Genomic DNA, 25,132 nt, shown 5'->3' on the forward strand with positions numbered 1-25,132 from the left:
CCACCTTACAGCCAGGGCTGGACTGGGCTCCTGTGCAGAAGAGACGTACACAATAATACTCTGAACACAAAGTCATTGAGCTGTAAAATCTACATCAGGGTTGCTCACCGAACCTGGACTGGTTTGTGGTTATATAAAAGAAATACACGACAACTGAGGAAAGTATACAACTTAGCGATATAAGATTGGCATAAGCTGCCTTTTTAAGACCAGATCCATGAGTGTTAACATTTGAACAGAAGATATGTTACAGTGGTCTGTCTTCAATGAAACACAGGACCCTGGGGCCGGTTTGGAAATGTCAGATCAATTCTATATATACCGGCTGCCAGCTCCTCCTCCTCTTCGCTCATCCCTGTGTGATCGAACTCCTGTTGAGAGCAGCGGCAGAAGTCGTTGTTTTTTTTCTAGGGGTTTATCCTGAATCTACTGTGTTCCCAAGGTCGAGTGAGAGGATATACAGTGCCATTTTCTCAGCGTGGTCCGTCGAGGTTTGGTTTGAAAATTGTAGGTCAACAGCATTAGTTTAAAAAAAGAGCTTCAGACTCAGATGAAAGAGTGGGAATGTAGTGACGCAAAAGAAATAAAAAAACTGCTTCCAAATCTGCATGATTCTCCTACACAAAGGGAGGGAGAATAAAGGATGAAGCAGAAGAACTAGAACTAAAACAGAGAATTAACATCAATGTGCTACTGTATGGTTGCAACGATACCATCGTCCAACACAAAGGTATAATTTTACAGCCAAACATCCACCATGGTGCTGTTGAATATAGAGTAACATGCAATTAGAAAACACTGGACTTTTACAAAAGTGGCCAATTTGAATGGAAACTCCAAAATGATGACTCAGATGTAATCACAGGTGTATGTATCTGTGTAGGCATCATCCTATAAGTCAAAGGTCCCCAATCGGTTTTCATCTCACATGTTCCCACAACTCTATTACATGAGCTTGAGTCCTCCTTCACTGACACAAACCATTATCTTTCAAAAAAATGTCCATTTGATGAAAAATCGAAGTGCCATTTAACACCTTTAGTTATATAACACTTATATAAAATAATTTATATTTTCTGCAATCTTTCCATGTACTGCCTGGTAACTGCATCAATCAATCGGTTACTACAATAAGTAATATGGACATGAAGTGCAAAAATAGCAAAGATACATTCAGGTTATTTAGAAACAGAGTCACTATTACACAGTTTATCCATCAGAGAGCAACAACACATTTGTTCTCCACTGAAAAATGTCTCACTTATTGTATATCTTGGTCAATTCTTCAATAACTTAATTAAAAGTGATTTTTATTGTTAAAAAAAAAAGTTTTAATATGGTGTGACATATCAGCCAATATTTAGTTTTAAATGTTTTTTTTAAACTAATATAGATATCAATATTATCAGCCTTGTCAGACTCAGACTGACATCAATCAACCAAATGGAGATAGTAGGCATATATTTGAGGTTGGGCTTAGTTTACTGTTTAAATGAACACAAATGTAAATATACAGTATGAATATAATTACCTATCTGTATAGAATTCTATAAAGGACCAAACTGTTATGATCATTTTATTTTGTGACTGAATGACTGACTGCTAATCTCTCGGTTGGATTGCTGTCTGCACGCAGTGTGGTGGAGGCACACCACGAGTTGTCAAAGCGCTCCATAAAAACCCCCACTGATGTCCCATTTATCCCATCATCAATAATAGAGTATAATAACAGAGTGTGATGTGAGGGACTTTTGCCTCCTATTTTATCTCAACAGTGCCAAACCCACTATTTAACTATTCAAAATGTAAAGCAGCTGACACAGCGCCAATCTAATATCATTCAACTATCCGCGCTGACCTCGAGTTCCACTCTGAACTCGGCCCACAAAAAAAAGCAGCAGCGGTATCAGTTTATATGTGTACACACAGGCATGCTAATGTGTGACACCTACAGGCGGAGACAGGAACAGCTGCTACCTTTCTGATACTTGCCACCTGCAGGGAAGACCGTCATAACTTTGTGTGTGGACCGTTTCTAAAAATGGAGCTGATATTCTTTTTCTTTTTTTTTTCCCACACAGGGTGAGACGAAGACAAAGAGGCGAGACGTAATGAGAGAGACTGCAGAGATCTGAGGACCTGAGCAGGTGTTGAACAAAGAGATGGAACACAGTGTTGGAAAGCCGCGGGGGCACGAGAGAGACAGAACCAAAGACAACGGGGAGTGACCTGTGTGCCACCGCACACATGGAGCGCAAGAGGCTGTAGCACAAAGTCAGTGGGTAATGAAGTACACAAAGCTGCCCCAAGTAAAATACCATGCACAGCAGTATTATCAGTACATCATTGTCTATTTTATAATGTTCCACTTCTGCAGGTTTTCACACCTTCTGTACATGCTAATACACATATGGTCCTTTCTTCTTTGCAGTACTGTACTAACACAACTTCCTATTACTTTAATCATCAACAACATCTGAGATATTCAGAAGTATAAAAAAGTAGAAGCGACAGAACTAGAGTTGTTGTTCTAGGGCAGGGGTGCCCAAACTATCTGCTATCGGCTTGACTCATTTCATCAAGTGATCTCAGAGTTTACACAGGTGATTGGTTGAATCATGTGCTCTTGATTGATTGGAGCAAACACCTGCACCTGGATATGCCTATTCTAGTGGAACTAACCTTTGGTGCTGACGATCTTCGAGGTGAGCTCCAGACTCTCGATGTCCTCGGATCCGATGTTGTCTAAGGTGATGGTCAGCTGCTGGGTCTCTCCATTGAAAAGCTGGACGGACACGCTGCTGGACAGTTCCTCTTTGGACATGGGCTGAGTTGTGTGAGCTGACCTGTGTGTGCGTGAAGAAGACGAATGACTATTAGCTTGAAGATGTAGACTTCTTTAATGTTCTTTGGAGGTCTTTTTTTATCGCTCCTTCTTGGACTAATTTGACGTACTTACCAAAGAATGAAAGTATTTGATGCCCTATAGAACATGATGTGGTTTGCACACACAGTTCAATCGTACTTCTATCATAATGCGGTTGCTTTGACGAACAGACCTTCAGGCATTAATCAACCTCTGAAGTGTGAAAGCAGTGTTTAAAACACAGTGCTGTCATGTTTCGATGAAGGTGATCAATGCTTTTTACAATCTCATTTGCTGGAACGTGAATTGGATTTTGTTGATGGCTTTTTCCCCCACAGTGGGGAGTCCTGCTGAGAGCCCTGGTACCCACAGCGGGGAGTCCTTCTTTCAATGATTAGTGGGGTTTGCCATCAAAGTTTGTTTGAATTGTAGTTTAAGTGTTTAACACGGGCAAACTAACTATGGCTGCTTTAGACTGTTAACACAAGTTTAGGTGCTACATCTGACCTGGGATAAATGAGAAAAGTTTGATCTACACTGGCTACATTTATGTGTCAAGAATGGTCAGATGGATTGTTCACAGTATTGTTAAAGGACTCTGTATACAAACACTTTCTCATTCAAGTGAATGGAAAGGTTTATCCAATCTTCTGACTGGTACTTCACATTAGATTTAGATAAGTTCTTCTCTCTCTCAGTAAACAGTAAAGAATGCACACTAGACTCTAAAACAGCAAACATAAACAGCAAACATAATGGTCTTTTAGAGAGTACATCCGCACTGTATCAAAACTAAACTGCTGCACAGCTCTTTGTTGTGTTCTGTTGCATTTCTGGCCACATATCAATCAGTCATATATCACAAGAAAGTGTTTCCATTAGCTGTCAAAATGAAAAACAGCTGCAGGTTTAGAGTTTTGAGACGTGTTTTTGTGAAGTTATGCAGCAAAAGGGAATAGGTGAGATTATGAAAAGATCTTCATCATACCTCATTATACATGCACGTTCAGTATCTTAACTTTAAAAAGGCAACAAACTACTGCATGCAGGCTAGAATTCTAATGCTGAAACTTTTTTCTTGAGCCTGACAGCAGGTCAACACAGAAATAACCCTTCAAAATGTCATTGACATCTCAAATGCATTCTGAGAAGATATCATAGAAAAATTATGGAAAACTAAAAAAAATTTTTAAAAAAATCAAACCATCAAACATGGTATTTTCTATCATGTTAGCTCTGACAATAAAACAGAAAAATAGGTGAAGGCGTAGATCTATATCCTGAGCTTTTAAAAATGTAATGAATAATATAAACTAATGCTTTAACACTGATGTTAGTAATGTGAGAATGATATGCTGGAAGTGCTACGGTTTCCTGCTGGAGGCGAGAAGATATGAGAGCTCGGAGAAAGTCGATGAGGCACCTCTTTGACTCACGTCAAAGCTGAAGGTCTACCTGTGGACCCAGTGAGAGGACTCAACAGACCACATATTATAGTTTTATTCTCTTTTGCCTCATGTGTATGCTCCACTACTCTCCCAACACTAGAGAATAAAAAGATTTTCCACATCAAAAGCTTCTGAAGTGGTGTACTTACAGGCATGACCTAAATAGCAGATTTTTGCAGCAGCTCTGCTGTCAGGATGATTTACAACACTTCAACATGGTGCGTTACCTCTTATTTTCTAGTAGTAATTTAACCCATCATTTCTCCTCTTGTGCTTGCTACAGTACCTGCGCCGAGTTGAAAAATGTACGTCACCTCATAGGATGTACATGTAAACAAATTCACCTGCGACACTGATGGTCGAGTTTCCGAGAAGTGCGGCTATTACTGTCGGAAGAAAAACTGCCCTGTCATGAATATCATCAGTTTTGTGAAGTACAGGTCAAAGTTTCCCTCCGTCTGGTGTGTTAGAATAAAAAGTTACACGGTCAACTGTTTGTGTTTGGTTTGATGCGTATTAGTTGTTTGAGGTACTGTGAAAGCATTCAAAATAGTAACAATGATACAATAATTACAGTTACAAAGACAGTTAATCGTATTCATTGTGAAATTGTCCCAAGAGAAATTATTGAGTCACAAAATGCCTACGGTTTTATTTTATTTATTTTAAATGTGCTTTATTAAATATCCGCTTTCTATCTCCTCGACATCCTACTATGCTTCCAATGGTGCCTATAATCTGTAGAAAGGCAGTCGAGTTAAAATCTGTTTAATGAATTGAAAGGTTGGGTCCACAGGACTGGGCCTGACCTAAGTTTTTATGTAGGTGTGACTCGGCGAGTTTGTATGACAGGATGAACAAGAGATTTAATACTCAATAGAAGACTATATAGTCAGGGTCACAATAAAATGAATATATGATTGCTATCAAACTGTAGTAAATACTCACTGTGACTTCGGGTCCATTTGGCCCAACTCAAAGACAATTAAAGAGGATTTCTGAGTGAGTCAGTACATATATTTAAGGTGTATATATGAATCATGTATATTCAAGAGTGTTTTTTATTTTTATTTTACTTATTTATTCCTGTAGTTCTATTTATAACCTGTTTTTATCTAGCACCGTTCAGGAAGCTGTGCCTCTAGCCTTGTATTGCCATTCAATGACAGTAAAGGCATTCAATTCCATTTAAACCATTCTGCAGTAAACGCACTGAGATTGAATCTTGATAACTCTGTCTCTAACTACACAGGTTTAACTTGTGTTCTTTATACTGCATCATACACAATAGACTCTGTTGCACATTTAACTTTTGCTACCAGTCAGGAAATTGACTATGAACACTATCCAAGTGCGGTGCAGTCTGCGAGCAGTGGGATAGTGACACATCTTTCATTGTGTTGGCTCTGTTCTCCAGCACAATGGATTTGAAATGAAACAATGACTGTGAAGTTAAAGTGCTGACTTTCAGTTTTAAGGGTGTTTGAGGATGTTCACATAAATAGTGGGGGAACAGTGTAGGACGCACTGGACAGTTTTTTTAAATTATCTTTATGGCCAAACTACAGAATGTTCTTGACGTCTGACCTCACTTCAACCTCAGCATGTGTTTCAATAACTAAAGGCCTGAGTTAAGCCAAAGGGAACAAACACAAGTGATGACAAAGAGTTTGCAACCAAAAATGAATTGTTTTGACATCATTATAATAGGTTTATCTTCATTTGTTAGGGTATTAATTCCTGCACTTTTCCTTGGATGTGGATATAAACATATATTGCTACTCTCTTGCATGCTTTCTTTTTATTGTTGTGTTGTATTTTTGTATGATATTGTGGGTTTATATAACTATATTGGGGGGGGGGGGTTCTGTTTTAATTGTGGACCCCAGGAAAAGTAGCTGTTGCCCAGCACGATGGCTAATGGGTTAGGGTTCCTAATAAAGTAAACTATTTAAGCTGAAGGTAACACTTAAATGTTACAGTCACTGCCTGACTTTAAATCCAATATCACAGTTTATGGATTGCACAGTAAACATACTATTCTAGCAACTAGCTCACCAAATCACAATGTAGGCATTCCCAAAACTGAATAATCACTACCCTGAGTATGACATCTTTGCTTATTATAATGAGGATGAGGTTATGACTGTAGGGGTGCAGAGTTTCTGACCGTGGTAAAGACGTGCTGAGCTGGAGACGAGGCAGCGCGGGAATGACCTCCACCAAACAGCCACTCGTCTTCACACCAGGCAGGCCCTCTAACAGGCAATCACTGGTCACACCAAACACTGACGTTTGGTAACCTGAGTTCAAATGCAGAACAGAGAAGGATGTGTTAAAGTCAAGATCTAGGCTAAAAGCAGTTTGTTTTTATGTGATAGAAGAGGTCGTATCAAATTTGACCAGCTCATTATGATGTGCAACATCAGAGTGCTGAAATGTTTTTTGACTCACCATTGACAGTGATGTTGCCAGCTGTTCGTGGGACGCCAACCAGAGTGACGGGGTAGAGCCCAGACTCTGCAGGCAGGGACAGTGCAGCAGGCAGGGATTCAAACTCAACTCCAGAGGTCAGCAAACCCTGAACACAAGGTAAAATAGGATGGACAGTGATCAACATAGAAGCAAAAAGACAAACTTTCAAAGTGCACACATAAAGGACACACAGGTCCCGAAGGAGGAAAGTTAAAGAATACAAAAAAAAAAAAAAAGAAAGACGTGGACTCTATTTCCCTTTGCAAAGATGATGCATAGCTGTATGATTCTCCAGTGAAGGATCAGAGTTAATAACTGTTTCATATTATCCATCATCTTAATCCACCCGTGATGACCTGAAGATTATAATGTAATCGGCATGAGATAGCCATTTCAACAGGAGACAATTGTTCTCCATATAATAGCCACTTGAACTACACATACCTGAGATCTGATAGAAAATAAAGTCTGGCCATCCAAAGAGTAATTTTGAGCACACAAATTAAAGAAATACCATTTTTATCAAATAAAACTTTAAGGATAATTTCACATTATTGAAATAAATAAGGCTCATTAACTTGAGCCTTATTTTTCTAATTTTGAACATCCTTTTGATCAGTTATTGATTACATTGTACACACCAAAGTAATTGCTGAGATCTGGGAACACAGCCAGACAATGAGACAGGTTTGTATTTCATAAGAAGACACAACACTGTGAGATCATAGCAATTAATTAGTACAGTGTTATTATTATCATCACCAAGGACAGCAAAAGCTAAATGGTATTGACAAGAGCTATGACACTGTTTACATAAAAGTAAACTTTTTTGCTAGAGCCGAGGCTGATGACAATGTCATTAGTTTTGTAGGGATTTGGCTATAATACAAATTTCTGGACTCATTTTGACCTAAGGTTGGCACTAGATGAAAAGGGAAAAGATGACCAAAGTTTTCACAATTCATCCTGAGGGGAACATAAATGATACAAGTGAAAAAGGGAAATGATCACCAAAATCAGTGGGATATATCCATCCAGTAGCTGTTGATAGACATGTATTTCACTGGATTACAGAAAACTTTGACATGCTGGTCCAAGTTTTTACCGGTGGAAAAGTCAGTGGATAACCAATTCATTGGATTTCATCCCCTGGTGACCATGACCATGTGTACAAATTTAGGCCATTTCAATTTCAATCCAGACCAAAGTGGTGCTATAAAGGTCATTACTTATAAAACGATGGCGGCAAAGTTCAACCAAAACACTGGTCTCTTCCTCTTCTTCAGTTTTCTCCTCCACCATGGCAACCATTCATCTGCATCCGTCATCCTGAACACAGTTCTTTCACAGTCCAGCCCTTTTCACTCTTTTTACCCACGATTTTCCCACTATAGTGAAGTTTACTGATGACATCACTATAGTGAGACTCATAACCAACAACGACGAGCCTCACTACAGAGAAGAGATCCAACATCTGGCTGGGTGGTGTTCAGATAATAAACTGGTCCGGAACACCAGTAAAACAAAGGAGATCAGTGACTTAAGGAAACCCAGGAAGATTAACCCGCCACTGCACATGAACTGTCAAGAGATGGATATTGTGGATAACATCACATTCCTGGCAATCCACACAACCAAATAACTCACTTGGTCCCCTTAACACCCCCCACCTGGTAAAGAAAGCACAAGAGGCTTTTCTTCCATAAGAAACTTAAACAAGCTGATCTCTCCTCTCAGCTGCTGGTCAACTTTTACAAAAAACACCAGAGAAAGCATCTTCTTTCAATGTGTCACAGTGCAGTATGCCAGCTGCACAGCAGAATAGGAAGAACTTGGCCCGGGTGATAAAGACAGCACAGAGGATTGTGGGAGCTGTGCTCCCGGACCTGGATGCTGTGTATGCCGGCTGCCTACAGAGGAAAGCCAGCAACATCAGCAAGGACACAACACACCAAGGACACTGTCTGTTTGTTCCATTGCCATCGGGTAGAAGATACCACACTATCAAAACCCGGACTAGCAGGCTGAGAAACAGCTTCTTCCCTAGAGCTGTAGCCTCCATCATCCCCCACCACCACCACCACCACCACCACCACACACAGACACTTGCCGATAACTGCTGAGGACTAACTGGTACAATATGGAAAGTGATATACCTTTTATGGTCTCATTATGGTCAACATTTTGGCTATCTCCCTTATTTGACACCTCTTTTATCTGTACTAAATGTTGTGTGTTGTTTTTAGCTATTTCATATTGTCTATTGATGGTGGGCGGAGAGTCATTGAACGAGATTTTCATCGTGCATGCATACAATGACATTTAAGTATCTAAATTGCTGACATCCATACATTTATGTGATGTTTACTGAGTGGAACAATGGAATTTAAATCTGGATGTAGTACTTCTATCTAAGCAGTTTTTGTTTTCTTGTTTTATTTTTTCATGTGTGTATGGCACACTGGAAATGTACCTTGACAAGACTATCTCATACAAATCTAGCTGACTCAACAGCCACTACTTGTCTACTACATGTCAGCAAGAACAAGAATAGCATGTTTGCAGGCTGTTACAGCCTGTAACATCAACTGCAGGGCCTCAGTATTTTATGATGAAAAACAATGTGACCCCTTTGAAAAGAAAAGCCTTTTTTTACCAGACACTAAAGCAGCTTTCAAGTTTCCTTTGAATGCATAGCCATGTCCCATCTGACTGACTGTATTTACATTCCCAGTACACACTGCTTGCTTGCATGGGGCAGACTGAGGTGACGTAATGACTGCATCAATCCCTAACAGCAGACACTACCTCACTAGAGGGAAGGCTGCTGAAGAGCTTGAGCCTCTGAGGTGCCATGGCTGTGATTTAAACTCTACTGGCTTTCACTTCGGGAGATTATACACCGTTATTGGATAGCAGAAATATCACTGTTAACCTATTGGAAATAGTTCATTTGCATTTAGACTTGAAAAGGTTAATTAGCCTGTTTCACTAACAATAACGATTAGAGCATGTGCAAAGTGAATTGTATTGTTTGAGCTGGTGTGCATTGACTTCATTCTGCAACAATGACCATATGCCATATATGTTAACCTTTTGTTTTGCTTTGAGTAATTGTATGATCAGATAATGGTACTATTATTATTTCTGTGTTTGCACTGGAACGAACTGGAGCTGTACATCTGAAAACAAGTCATGCAGAAACAACATAGGTTCCCAAGATAGTACTTTCACTTATACATTTTTTATTTAGTCTGCTTTAAAAAATTTCAATTCTACTCCTGGAATATGAAAATAAAGGCACAGTTTTTAGTAGTTTCTGATTTTAGAAAAAGCAAATAAATATCCCTAATTTTGTGGCTAGAATGACAGAAGCATCTGGCAGTGACCCCTTTGAAAATGAAAAGGGTTGTGGGTAAAAAGTGCCACTTTAATAGAAAATCAATAAAGCACAAAGCAAAGCTGGGTATTAGTGCTGAAGTCGTGTGGTGACTGAGAAGGAGGGCTTGTCTAGCCAAACTACAAGGTCACCTTGGTGACGGAAGATGGAAAAGTGACCTAGTGCGTTTGTTTGTTTTCGCGGTGTGTTTCTGTTGGCTGGTTTATGTTCAGTGGATAGATGGTTGCTTGGGTCTAACAGCAGTCACTTTGTCTGGGTTACAGAGGAGCTGTTGGCAGCTTGCGTCACCCTGTCTGTCTCTACCTGCGTGACTCTACTACACCACCTGAAGCTCCCAGCTGCCGTGGAGCTGTTAAGGCCTTCAGTATCCATCTGTGACCTGATCAATTCAGCTGTAGGTGGGAGGAGTTAATGGCATACTCGTCGCTATTTGACCCCTGTCTGTTTGATTGTTTCGCTTCGCGGCAACGTAGAAAACTGGCAGCTGGGGATATTGTGAGAAGAAACTCTTTGAACTTAAACAGTCATTTGGGCTGTACCCATGAATGAGATAAGAGACCTGAATGCCGCGCTCCGAGACGCTCCACCCATTATTGTAATGAAAATTGCCCTCAGAGCACATACATCAATAATAGTTTGTCAGGCTTCTGTGCTTTTGGGCCCATGGAGCACGCACCCAAAACATAATATACTGATATGACTCTTCATGACTTCATATTAATGAAAAGTACAGAGGTGTGTTTATTTCTCCTAAACAAATTCAGGAAAAGGAGGCACTCAAGTGGTAACAAGAAGAAAAAAAAATCACATTATGTCTTTATCATTTTGCTTTTGCTTTTTTTTTTTGAACTAATGTACTGACAAAATGCAGACACGCCGCACAGAGACTTCACATAAAGATGTGTTAGCAGACCATTTGTGAGTCCATTATTTATAGACAAAAGGTGATCAAAACATGAGGTGTTTCTTTTGCTTTTTTTAAATCACTGGAGTGCTGCCTTTTTCTTGAAATTGTTTTGGCTCGTTTTTTGGCTCAAATTGTGTGTTAGAGACACTCAGAAAAAGTTCTTCAGCTGTTTTTTTAAATAATGATTTTGTGAAGAAAAGGCCTTTTTATATCCTTAAATCACAATCTGACTGTGGCTACTATGGCAAAAAAAAAATGCAGCAATATCATTAAAAAAAATGCAGCAATATCTTTATCATTATACTAATTTTTTCATGATTAATTAATCTGTTGATCACTTTCACTAGATAAGGGTAAAAAAAAAAACTACTTAAAGTTTCTAAAGCAAGCTGACATGTTAAACATTTCTTGTCCAAAAACCAAAGATATTTAATTTAAAACCATATTTATTCACAAATAATCACATTTGATAAACTAGAACAAACAAATGCCTCTAAATTTGCTTCATAAATTACTTAAATAGTTAATTGATCATTAGAAATGTGGTTTAAGACTTTTCTGTTGACCAACACATCAGTAAGTCATTTGAGCATTTCCTTCAGCTCCCCGAAGCTTGCCTCCAGCTTCCACTAAACAGAAAAATAACTTACCCTTATCTTGAAGACACTTTGTAATTAGCTTTTAAGTTCTTAATCATTCCTTCTAACTGAATAAGAATAGGCCACACAAAATAATTTCATGTCAATATTCAAGGTGATCTAAAGTATATATGTAGGCTTGAACTGTTCTCAGTTGCAGTCACAGTTTGTGATTTGGGAAGATGACATTTATCAGACACAATATCACTTTAGCTTTAACACACACACACACACAAACGCACACACGGAGACAACCAGCCGGTGATTACTCCTCCAGTTTAAACACTTGCCAGATGTTCCTAACTGGAGCTCATCCGCATTTCCTGCATCTATCACAGCGTGAGCCGTTATCAGACGATGCAGGGCGGCTAAATCAACCAGCAAGACCTGTCCAAGTCCATTTGGCATCCTCTCCGCTACAATTAAGAGGCCACTGTCTCCGTTCACACTCTGCCACGAAACTTTCACGGCAATTTGTTCTCGACTTTCCCAATAATTGCAGGCAGCATCACTTTTGACAGGTAGTACATTGCGTGAGATGCTGTGTGTGCTGCTGATATCTAGCAGCTGACAGTAGGCCTCTCCCTGCTGGCTTTTCATTGAGCCTGTTGATTGATTTGCATTTCAAGGTTGTCCCACATCACTGCGTTCATAAACATACACAGCAGTGAGCAGAAAGAAAAGCAATTTATTTGATAATCTTTTGCACCCTTGAACCTGATAAAGTGGCTCAACTAGTGTGTGTGTGTGTGTGTGCACGTTTGAAAAGGAGAGGGAAGGGAGTGACGAACGACATAAATTAGAGATGGATGTTGCAGAAGTAAGGGTCTGCGCTACAGTTGGAGGTCCTTTAATAAGGAAACGTTCTGAACTTACAAAGCTGCCGTCACCGAGCGGCTATTAAACAATACAATTAAAATACTCCCTGACGTCAGATGGCTCTTTTCAAACTTTATTTTCCACAGGGAAGTAGAGTGAATGGTTTTTTAGCTCACCTCAATATGGAAGCTATCTGGTCTGACAGGAGGGTGTGTGAAACCATAAAAGTAATAGCACCACCGGGGGGTGTGCCTGCCCCTACTGATGTTTTCTTATTGTCAGGAGTGAGAAGAGTTTGTTCTCACCATCCCAAACAATCATTACGGTATTAAACTGTCAAAAAAGCTTTTAAGGGACCTTAATTGGGCTATCAAGGATAACCACAAAGCATTATCACTTGCCCTGTTGCACTTCTTATGTGGGTGCTGAGGGACTGTTTGTATTACGATTGCAGAGACCATGTGAAGAAACCACCTGTTTTCACAAAGCAGTGGACACATATTCAAACATTTTGATTCATCAATTAATTAAATCACTGATTCTCTTCCATTACAACATGTATTACAGAGCATGCAAAGTTTAGGTGTCATAAATTTCACTAACCATGTTCTCCACTCGAAGTTCATAAGGCATGGGGTTGTAGACCATGAGCTGCACCTCACAGACATCTCCTTGAACCCACTGGAAGTCTAGAAAAAGAAAACATACATGAGAATAAGATGTTATTGGTATGAAATTACATGTGTTATTAATTACCTAAGAGGAAATACATCTTTAGGATACACTGCTATTAAAGATCAAAGAGTCAGTTAAAAAGATGAAAAAAGATTTTTCAAGTATTTCATTTAGAACCAACCTATTAGACGTCAGACTATACAGTCAAAGGTATGTGGACACGTGCTTTTGATGACTTTTTAGTGTGGAGCGTCATCTTTGTCAAAATGGGGTGACTACATTCCCTGCAATGCAATTTGATTCAATTCGATCGACTGTTCAGATGTAGGTGATTTAGGTGAGATATGCGAGTAGTGGCTAATGTAGCCTGGAGCCTCCAGCAGGAATCAGGAGCGAGCTACAGCTGCTGGTAACCTCACTTCTTTCTAACTCCACAGCCACACATTTTTGCATTTTCAAACTTTAGTCTTGAGGATCACCAGACTATGACATCACTTGAGAGAATTTATGAGACTTATTTGTCATATTAAAAACAGATCAGTTGAGATCCGAGGGTATAAACTAAAGCTGGATATGAATCTGTGAACTGTGCTGGATGTTTACAACTGACAGTTTGGTGTGCATTTTGTTTTCTCTTCCCAATAATTCTGACTAGCAGTTGTTTTCTGACAGTCACAACACGTGTTTGTTGCCCTGTTGGCGTTTTTGGGGATGAGACCAGAGAGATCTCACTCTCAATTACTCTCTCAAATCTTAATCTGAGAGAGAATCTTAATCTCTCAATTACTTTGGTAAGAGCGGTCTGATCGTAACTGATAGAAGCGAAGGCCCAGATGTGAAAATATATCCCAAGTTGTGATAATATGTAGTTTTTTTATTTGGACACCTGAGTCAACATACTTTCTATCTGGTGCTGTTTTTCATGTTTTAGGTTATGTCCAAATTAAAGGAAATCTTCACAAACAGCGGTCCATTAAGAAATGGTTTTCCCAGTTTGGTGTGGAAGAACTTGACTGGCTCAAACTGAGTCTTGACCTCAACCCACAAACTGTAAGCCCGGACTGTTAGTTCACCCACAACAAAAGGTAGTTATGAGTGCTATACTCAAGTGGATTTTCTTAGGTCCAAACATTTAGGAAATATTTGGAGGAAAACTGCAGCCATTGGTTACCTAAGAGAGAAAAAACTGCCAGGTCTTATGCATATTTTTTTTTTTTTTAGAAAAAGATTACAGCTCTGCATTGCGATATCCATCATTCCTGAATGAGATATTGAAAGGGTTTGTTAGACTCAGGAGCTATACTTGAGTCCCACTGTAGCCATACCCATCTCCATTTTGAAATTCAACACATTCACAGTCCTTTGGAGAGTCCATTGCTGTAAATAGTCTCGCAATAGAGGGGGTAAAAATCCTAGCTCAGACCCTGGCAGGAAAAGGGATTTATGGAAGGCAAACTCCAGCGATGCACCTTGGGAAATTAAGTCAGTCAAAAGAAAGATATCTATAATATGAATGTCTGGAAAAGCCCCACACAACCCCGGGTCTGGCTCACAGGCATGCTCTCATAGCCAGCCAATTAAGTGTGAAATACACCTCAGGAAACAGAAAAACAAAGTGAATTGCTGCCATCTTATTTGTATTGCCTCAGTCCTAATTCCTCAAGTGGCCATTGGGATTCTGCACAGATGTCTAAAGGCCTCAACTCTTTCAAACCTCATTGTAAAAAGCAATAATGATGAATGGCTGCATGGTTAGTTAAACATTGTGTTTGCATTCAGTTCCTTAAAGGGCAAATTATTTTGTCAAACTGTCTCTCATGTACTTTGAAAATCCTCTTTTATTGACCGCAGACAGAACTGAAGCTGTTTACTGACGTTACTGCATCCTACAGAGAAATATTATACAGTAAAACTATCAGCAACATTAATCTTTCATACTGAATAATACATGCACACTCTGCCTGGGCATTGGAGTAAAAAACTATGCATGTGAAATGAAGCGACCCCAGAGCAGGAGGGAATGCATTCCAACATAACCAAAGCTGAGCCTGTGTGAAATTATGAGTCATTAGCGCCTCAGATGGAGACATATTTATTTGGGGACATTTTGTTTATAATGTATAAAGAAGAATTCAATAAAATAACCCATACAAAAAATGTTAGTATTTGCCTAAATGAGGTTAAAACTAGGGATGCATGGGTTTCCAGGATTTAACAAAGTAGTGAGAGATTGGAAGTGAAAGTATATTCTTAACCTTAGAAAAGGCAGTTTGATTACATCTTGATTCAAGCTCAGTTTACATGGTATCATGTCATGATATCATTAATATTACAACTGAGCAAACTCCATTTCTAGAGGAAGACTGTGAGATGCCACTGAAAGTCACAAAAAGGCCACAATGTGAACCTTGAGTCAAGACTATTTTTCTAAGCAGTGAGAGATTTCTCCTGGCAAGAACCATCCAAGAGGCAGAAGAAGACAACTAGAACCATGGGGACTGGACACACATGTGAAATATAGGTGGTGAAGGCTAATCTTGGTTCCAATCTACAACCTCACCACTAGATGTCACTACATCTTACACTTAACTCTGGAAAGCCGCAATCTATTGCAAAGACATCTCCCAAAATATGGGCCTGGCCATTGTGGCAAAAGTTGAGTCAGGTTCAACGTTTTCTCAGATGATGATGCATTTTTTAGCTGGAGCTCTCCGTTGTCAAATTTAAAATGAATGAGTAGGTTGCCATTTTTTAACACAGTAGTTCTGCTGTCAGTCTGAACATGGTCTTGGACTGTTTTTGCCACCAAAAGAGAGCATCCTAGAATGGCCAGCTGGTTGTCCCCAACCCTTCATGCAGACTTACTGGGTGTTTCTGAAGGAGAAATAGACTGATAATTAACATGCCAAAATTTTGAAATATGACAAGTCACAATTGGTTGTAATAATGTTTCTCAAATGTATTATTGGGAATTTTCGCCTACAGAAACATTCTATGACCGGCCCAGTCAGTATAAATAGTATGTGGAACAAATCATGAGTGAAAAATAGATATTGGTGCCAGAATGGTGTCCATAAGAAGAAATTGATCAATCGTGTTGCCTTCAGTCTAGTTTTCAGCAATTGAAACTCGTTTGGACCAAGGTCTGGTGAACTGTTTAGTTCTGTATTTTAAGGATCACCATGCTGCAGATTTTTTAAAAATACACAATGAGTCCTCCACTGATCATTTACTATGGATATGAACACACCCAAGCATCCTTAAAGCTGGAAAAAAAAGCACTTTAATCTAATTGTTTCATTTGAGATACAATGTGTAGGAGTATAGAGTGAAAACAAACTTGTGTCCATGTTTCTCTTATAAGAACTAGATGAAGTAGAAATTCACCTCCCTGTATGGCCATATACCATTGTAATAGATAGCGTATCACCCACATCAAAGTGAATGGATAGCCTTAGAGTAGCCAGTCGTTAAAACAGAGTGTCAGAGCAATTACAGGGAAAACAATCTCCCATTAGAGGACCCCTTATTTTATCGTTGAACATCAATCTAATTCATAGCATACAACTTAAAGAGCAAGAAAATACACGCACACACATATTCTCAGTGTCCACACACCTAGCGCAGAATACTTTGGCTCCCAATTGCTGTTTTTGTAATAGCTGTGGGACGATCAGATCATAATGAACCTCTCAAGAGTATTCCCACAGAGCACATTTCACTGATAAGGCAAGTAGGGTGTCCTGGTGAAGGAATTTCCCCTGCGGTGATTCAGGGTAGCTCAACAGCATGGTATTCTGTCTTTGCGTGCTTTGCGGTATTGGTTTTTTGTTTTGTTTGGTTTTTTGAGAAAATGAAGGTATGTTAGTCTGATTATGTGTTGGCTGATTGGAGCAGCAGCACCTGATGAAGACTATAAATCATGCTGCGACAGGAAACAACGTTGGCCTACAGCCGAGTCCACTTAAACCTTGGATTTATGAATGGAGTCTGGCTGGATGCACCTTTAGGGCGTATGTATTCTTTATCACGCATGTTAAATGGCAGCCTTCTCAGTCACACAGCAACCCAGGAGAATTTAAACATCAGCAGTTATGGCTCTTGCTTGCCATCCACCACAGTTGGATTGTCTATAGCGTGGTATTGTAATATTGCGGTTACAGACAAGTACACACTAGACACAAGTCCAAAAATATCTATTTCATGTTGGAACTTATCTGTTAAGACATTAAAACTGGCAAATAAGCTAAGTGCTACATGGGAGGTGGACATGCCCACATGTGGCCATTGCGTGATCAATGCATGTTCACAGTTAACCCATCGTCCAATGACATGATTGGGACCGTCCCTGCGTGCTGAGAGATGCCTTGAAGGAGTTATGAGAGAATCATAACTTCATTAGCAGGCAGCTAACTCCAGCTCTCCAGAGGTAGAGGGACTGAGAGGGAAAGGCATGTTTGAATTAATCTCCAAAGCCTCACAACACCAAAGTGAGCCTGAGGCATATCTGACTTTCAGCATCTAAATCCCGATCAAAGAAAAAAACTGCTCAGGGGACAGTATGGTACACTTAATAGACTCATATTGGCTGTTATGGCCTGCTAAATGCTATAGATCCCTGCTGTAAATATTTTTTTACATTTTATTGATAATATATATTTAATATTAAAATGGATCAATACCAAACAGTTTGTCCATGTGAAACACTTAAAAAAATAGCAATAGAAATATACAGGCTTTAATATATACCAGCAGCATTCTGAAAATTCTCAGAGAACACTGAATCCTACGCTATTTCAAACCATAAATTAAATAAAATGTACTATTTAAATGTGTTGATCACAGAGTCAACTGAGATTTCCACTGGACAGAAAAGGTATAGATGACGGTATCTCAAAATAAACCAGGGTTAGGGTTAGGGTTAGGGTTAGTGTTAGGGTTAACCCTAACCCTGAACACAGTGAATACTATGGCCTCAGACTGGCGAAATGGGAGAGACAGTATTCAAAAAGTGTCCAAGTCCCAAATAATAGCTTTACTTTTTTAAATCAATGTTAAGATACAGCAAACCCTTCTTTCAGAATTTTCAGATTAAAGTATTTAATTCAATTGATAGTAGTTGGAATGATTAGGGGATGAACACAGTATCTCTGCTAATAAAAAATTTAAAAAAATAAAAAGTAAGGAAAGGCTATATTATACTGATTGAAGTACATACATTTACATCATTCTAAATTTATCAAGAAAACAGATAAAGACGGGGGGAGTATAGGGTTCTGAGGTAGAAAGTGTGAATTTTAGAATTTGTTTTTCTGAATAGAACAAAGAGAATTATTACATGTTATTTTGCACACTTTATACGCTGTCTACTATCCAAAACAACCAAAACAACCGACCAACCTGCATTGCAAACAGTGCAAATATTTCTTTCCATGTTTCTGTATTAGTTGGTTAAACTACATGTAGACAGACATCCAAAATGTGGTAATAAACAAGATTTTCCAATTGATAAATCGCTAAAATCAGCGATTCATATGTTTGTAGTTTTTCTTGTAGTAGCAGATACTTTTGTAATGACTTGCTCAAATTGCTACAGGCTTTGATATCATCTTCAGCGAAAACATATGAAAGCACTTTTTCTGAAATGAGCAAAGAAGACACTAATTGCTCAAAGGCTTCTTGTCTGCATCAGTCAGATGCAGACAAGAAAGCAACATTTTATTTAACTGCATTGAAAAAGACTCATTACGTGTCACATCCGAGTAACAACTTTACAAATTGTTTCATTATTTGTCTGAAACAAACCCTTCTATAAGAATCAGTTCATACAGTGTCAATTACTTTTAAACTGTCAATTACTTCAGTTAGACATTGTACTGATTTCCCTACTAAGATAAAAATATACTCTGACATAAAGGATGTAAACTTCTGCTTCAAAGCGCCCCGAGCTTGGTCTCAAAGGGCTTCAAAGGCTGAAAGATGAAGGGGGCCCTGCATGACTCAGCATTGGCAATATGTTACTGTTGATGTCTACAACCTGGAGACCCACGCAATCTTAAAACACACCAGCTGATGAGTGGCCACACTCCCTCTCTCTCACTGCTGCTCTAACGCAATACCCCATTTGACGTTGTTTGATGACTCTGCATCTAGCATTACATAAAAACACAGAAATTAGTTCACTGCAGACACAACATAAACAAGCTTGTAGCTTTTCATACACCAGATTTCCAGTCAGGACACCAGTGATTCACTCCAGTACAGCTTTGAGCCTGTTGCTGCAATGTACATACCAAGTGATGAATATGCTGTATGTTTCTAAAGCATTAACGGCATTTATGAACAGAAGTCATTAATTCAAAATTGAACTAGTTATGACAATAGGCTTTGTTTACAAGGACATGAGAGGAATTCAGGCAAGAGGCCACAATAGAATAAAACAATGAAGAATAACACACTTGAGTGGAGCACACAATTAAAGAGTTGATCTAATTTGAGGGGGGGTTTTTTGCCCTTTTTATACAATTAGATATAGGATGTATTTTCTCAGTTTCTCTCGGATTTGTATTCAAACAATAGAAGAATGGGGCTCATAGCATGGGCAATTACTGAAGAAAGAGAAAGGGACTTATAACCATTTTGGACATGATCTAAAGTAAAGCACCGTTTCATTGACTAAACAGTGGTTACATGACAGAAAATAATCATTCTAGAGTATCTTTGGTGTTAAGGTGATATTACAAACATCCATTCACTGGTAAATGCAAGTCTGGGGTACATTTCTGCCTGTAAGTAGAAAATTAATTTACACAAAACCCTGTAGATTTGAATGGTTGACTAGGATGAAATCAAATTCAGATTTTACAGACTGTTGATGTACAGTGACTGCAGGAATACCATTAGAGGGAGATGACAGCAGCTGTACAATATCATCGGACTATAATTACTGTAGAGTTGTAGACCTAGTGGTACGCTCATCTAGTTTGACAAGGCAATAGAGATACACCTGATATGAGGAGACTGTTCTCACTGGAGCTTCCATCAAAAGCCAGTACCATGCCATGATTGGACGTCATCAGGATCAATGTAACAAGAACTAGAATGATTGCTTTGGATTTCTTCAAGCTGTTTTAAAGAACTCCTGACTTTGAAGCCTTGTCCAATTGTGTGTGCAGTTCAGGTTTAAGTGCACAAGCTACACAATAGACTGTTTAGTAGATATGATGTGAATATAATAATACAAACAATACTAAACAATAGTGAAGTTATACTATCCATAATGGAAGATTAGGCTTCTTTCATTGTGTTTGGGAATGTCCCAGAGGGTAGTCTGGATGAAGATGGTAAGCATCATCTCACAACACACTTCCCAATGGACTCTGCCCTACAGTTGTTCAATGTTCAAAGGTTCCCTTTTAGAAACCACACATAAAATCTGACTTCCAGGCTTGAATACAGCCAAGAAGCACTGGACCCCCATTGGAAATTCTCTTGAACCATGGATAAACATCCCTCAAGCAAGGAAAATAAAACTTTTGCATATTCATTGAAACCCCTCTTTTTTTTTAAGTAGAGTTTCATAAAAAGATTCAGGGTCTTCTGGAAAAAGTTCATGTATAGCTTGTGATGACCAAAAATATTGTACAGTCACTGGAAACACTACAAATAATTTTGGACTTACCAATCTTCTTGCAACGTTCCTCTCCTCTGTTGTGTAAGATGATTGGCGAGTAGATGAAGGGGCTGGCAGTGGACATGTTCTCTGCCAGCAGGCCTTTCACTTTGTGGGGACGCAGACTGACAGGCAGATTGAGGAGCTTCACTGACCTATTTTGGGCATCATAGAAGAAGACACAATAATTATATGAGTTAGACTCATTTTCCACAAGCTGATGATGGAATGTGAATTTGTTTAATAAATCTGCAGGATGGGAGCCCAGAGACAAAATCTAAAGAGAATATTAATTTTGTTTAATGAATATTCATAACCATAACAGTAAAATGATAGAGATATATAATGCTCCCCTTTGTTAAAGGATACGAGGTCAGCAAACCAATAAAAACATAGGTGCAAGCTCTTGAAGAAAGTCTGTATTCCTCACTTTGAAGGACCAGAAGTTAATGAATTAATACAGGGATACCTTGTTAATGTAACCTACAGTAATAGATAAGGACTCCTGCACATCAGAACCTGCAAGTTACTGTTAAATTAATATGTCAAAAATCTCACTATGTAATAAAAGGCTTTATGGTTAGGCACAAACTATTTCTATGATCAAAGCCACAATTACAACTTGAGAGAAGAACTAGAACTTTTTTTGACAACTTCATCGGCACTGCCTTTTATCTCTTGGTGTGTCTCCAGCACTTCTGGTAGCCAAGTGAATGCAGTGTGCTTCCAAATTATTTCCACACTAAAAAAGCTCTGCACACATTCTTGTAATCTGGTGGAACAATCTTGCTACCTTCACAGGGCAGCTGTGGCTAAGGAGGTAGAGCAGGTCGCCCGCTGATCGGAAGATCGGCGGTTCGATCCCCAGCTGCTCCAGTCAGCGTGTCAAAGTGTCCTTGGACAAGACACTGAATCCCAAATTGCTCCTGATGACTGTGCCAGCGGTGTGAGTGTGTGGGTGTGTATGTGCATTATATTAGATCCTGATGAGCAGGTTGGCAGCTTGCATGGTAAGCTCTACCATCAGTGTATGAATGTATGTGCGAATGGGTGAATGTTGGCGTGCTTTGAGTGATCAAAAGACTAGAGAGGCTCTATATAAGTGAAGTCCACTACACTTTTTAAAACTTTTTGTTACATGACTTTGTTAGTTGTGTATTTGCAGAGCACCATTGTAAATAAGAGTTCTCAATTGGTTTCCCCTGAGTAAATAAAGGTAAATAAAGTCTAAAGTCTCTTTGGAAACTTTGACTTCTGAGTTTGAAATTGGACATGTCAAGATAAATAAAACAAGAACATTTTATTTAGAAATTACTAAATGTATTTGAAACACTGGTTTTCCCTGTGGAACAATTCTAAAGCCTGTGAATTAATGTAAAAATATCTGAAACTGTCGTCATTGTTCTTGCCTTGAGGCATAATTAGCTGTCTGTTGAGTTATTTAAGTTTGTTGTTCCCAGTAATTCTGATTGTAGTCCGTCTTGTCTCTGGTTGAGCAGCCATTGTTTTTCTCAAGGGAGGCACTATTACCAGCCAATCAGAGTACTGGCTCATAATCTTAATGTAATGTTAATGACCCTAAACATTTCATTCCATTCCATTAGAAGTGGATGTAAAGCTCTGGGAAACAAACAACTTTGGGTGAAACAATTGAAAACCCTTTGGTGGAAAGAAGTGTTTGTTACACATAAAGCTTTTATACCCGTTGTTAATAATTACTAACTAATTTGTCTACGCAGGAAAAGTAGCCATTTGTAATTGTCATGTCTTTATCTGTTTAATTCGTGCCATTGTAAATTATGTTTATACAAAGCTTTGTCTACATTCAGGGTTTCTCAGCTTAACATAGTGAGTGTCTTTGATGGCTACAGTAACAAAAATTGAATGTATTTCTTTTCTCATTTACAATTTACACAGCAGATTTTTGGAAGAATTTGAGACCTACATTGTGTACATCCATTTTTGTTAGCTTACAGTCTCTCATCAGTGCCTTTGTTGCCGCATTGCCACATTTCTTGGCACATTACTGTCACCAATTGTCAATCAATGTCAAAGTATAAGACCATCAGCAGAATGGTGTACTGCATCACCTGCATGAATGCGTACGTGCGTCCTTGTGCGTGTGCAGAAGACACAAACAAAAACAAGGACCTACTCCCAAAAAACTTCCAAGTGCTAAAAGTGGTCATAAACTCAGCAGGGCAGCTTTAATTACAAAATAAACATTTCTTTCCATATGAAATAATTTAAACAAGTGCATGGTTGTCAACAACCTTATCAGAGAACTGACCCCAATTTACTCTGTTTGGGAAAAGAATAAATGATTAATGGCAAACCCAATTCCAAAGCACATCAAAAGCACCAATTATATACTCGTGTAGCAGTAATGGCTAACTGACTGACACACTTTGATATGTCAGTAGTGTAATTAGTCCATATTTCTAGTTTGAATGGTATTTTGCCAAGTTAAAAATAAAGCCCACATGAAAAAGGGAGAGAAAAGTAACAATCACACATGGTCCAGACTTACCGGACAATAGGGAGCTTTGTAAAGGGCACTGGAAGGAGCTTCAGGCCATCAGGAAGGGTGATGACCTCCATTCCACCCGGACACTTAGAGGTGTAGTTTTCAAGACTCTGGGTCACCTCTTTCTTCTCTATAAACGTACAAGCATATAATTTCAGGAAAATCAATGAGCACATGGCCGAAGTACGTAAAGAAATCTATAGATACAATTATCCAAACACAAGAGAGCAGCAATTATGTCATAACACAGCTCCCTTTAAAGTTCCCCACACTCAGATAATCTGACCATCATCTCCACGGTAGAGGTTTCATCTGTGTGATATAAATTAACTGGACATTAATGACCTGTGAGGTGTCTCTCTCTCTCTCGCTCTCTCTCTCTCTCTCTCTCTCTCAGCAATAACAGCCCCAGCTTTCAAGTAAAATTGTAAGTTTTATTGTACCATCAATACCATTTGAGAGAACATTACTGCTCACCCAGCCATAGAATTTGCTTTGGCTCTGCAAGTTTCGAGAGTGTCCATCAAGGATAGAGGGACATTTTGCTTGAAATGATTTCAGACAGATATATAACCCTTCATGGAGGATGCCTTATGAGGTCTTACAATTGCTAGCTTTTTATACTTGGTGTATTTCTCACTTTGCTGTACATTTAATACAAAATGTTCTGTACACGAAAAATAAACCTAACACACACACACACACACACACAGAGTGGGGTCCAAATGTATCAGACCACATTGAAAATCTGTAATATTTTCACATAAACCTGGGTATATAATCAGAGAGTTTGAGGGTTCAGAAACATTTAAAAACACAAGAAGTAATGACATGTAATACAGATAAATAATTTAAGACTCTGCACTTTTTCTAGGTCACCAATAAAATGTAAGCAAATTTGTGGCATTGACCAACCTGTGCAAAAGGTCTTTTTTCCTTGAGTTGTATCCCTTCCATTAAAGCATGTGTTCAGATGATTTAATCTACTCATCAGAGGCTCGTTCAAGTAATTCACCTGTTATAAATATGGCTGTGCCTCAAGTAGCACTGTTATAGTGGGAAACATCAATTCAGAACTAAGTGAAAGTGTGAAAAGTCAAATTGATATAAGCAAAGAGAGGCTTTCTCAGTGTCAAAACATGGTTAGACTAAAGGGTTCTAAGGGGGAAGTTTCCAGAACTCTTAGCACTTTGCACAAAAAAGTGACCACACCATCAGAAGATCAATACATCAAGCTTAGTTCCCTGAGAGAGAAAAGCAACTTCTTCACAGATACCGAATTTGCTAAATAAAGAAGTACTGTCAAAACAAGGCTGTCTTGTTGTGGTCTCAGAGGATGAGTAGCCATTTCTAAACCACTTCTCTGGAGTCGAAACGAGGCCAAATGCTTCGGGTGGGGTTAGAAATACCAGTATTTCACAGTGTGGATGACTGGAAAAAAGTCTTATTTACTGATGAATCCAAGTTTGAGATTTATGGCAGTAACAGAAGGTGTATGTAAGAAGACAATAATGATACTGCAGTGTATTAAACTGACAGTGAAACATGGTGGTGGGAATATTCAAGTCTGCCTAGTCTGGAGTTGGACTGTACTGAATTAACTACACCCTGACCACAGAGAAGTACCACTTCATTTTTTTAGAGACACGCTGTACCCTCTGGTTGAATCTTTGCAGCAGGATTATGACCCTAAACATACCTCAAA

The 25,132-nt window shown here is 38.9% G+C and overlaps 1 protein-coding gene across 2 annotated transcripts in view; it reads right to left on the reverse strand.

Moving 5' to 3' along the window:
- The window catches only part of trappc9 (trafficking protein particle complex subunit 9), a 211,115-nt gene that overhangs the window by 156,154 nt on the left and 29,829 nt on the right, over positions 1-25,132 (reverse strand). For both annotated transcript variants that reach the window (XM_062436022.1, XM_062436021.1), the window contains 6 exons: positions 23,431-23,557; positions 20,910-21,055; positions 13,157-13,242; positions 6,769-6,895; positions 6,485-6,617; positions 2,683-2,846 (listed from right to left, as the gene is read on the reverse strand). In XM_062436022.1, coding sequence (XP_062292006.1) covers positions 2,683-2,846; positions 6,485-6,617; positions 6,769-6,895; positions 13,157-13,242; positions 20,910-21,055; positions 23,431-23,557 — 783 coding nt within the window. The remainder of the gene's footprint in view (positions 1-2,682; positions 2,847-6,484; positions 6,618-6,768; positions 6,896-13,156; positions 13,243-20,909; positions 21,056-23,430; positions 23,558-25,132) is intronic.

The sequence above is a fragment of the Scomber scombrus genome, chromosome 16, assembly GCF_963691925.1.
Source record: "Scomber scombrus chromosome 16, fScoSco1.1, whole genome shotgun sequence".
NCBI lineage: Eukaryota > Metazoa > Chordata > Actinopteri > Scombriformes > Scombridae > Scomber > Scomber scombrus.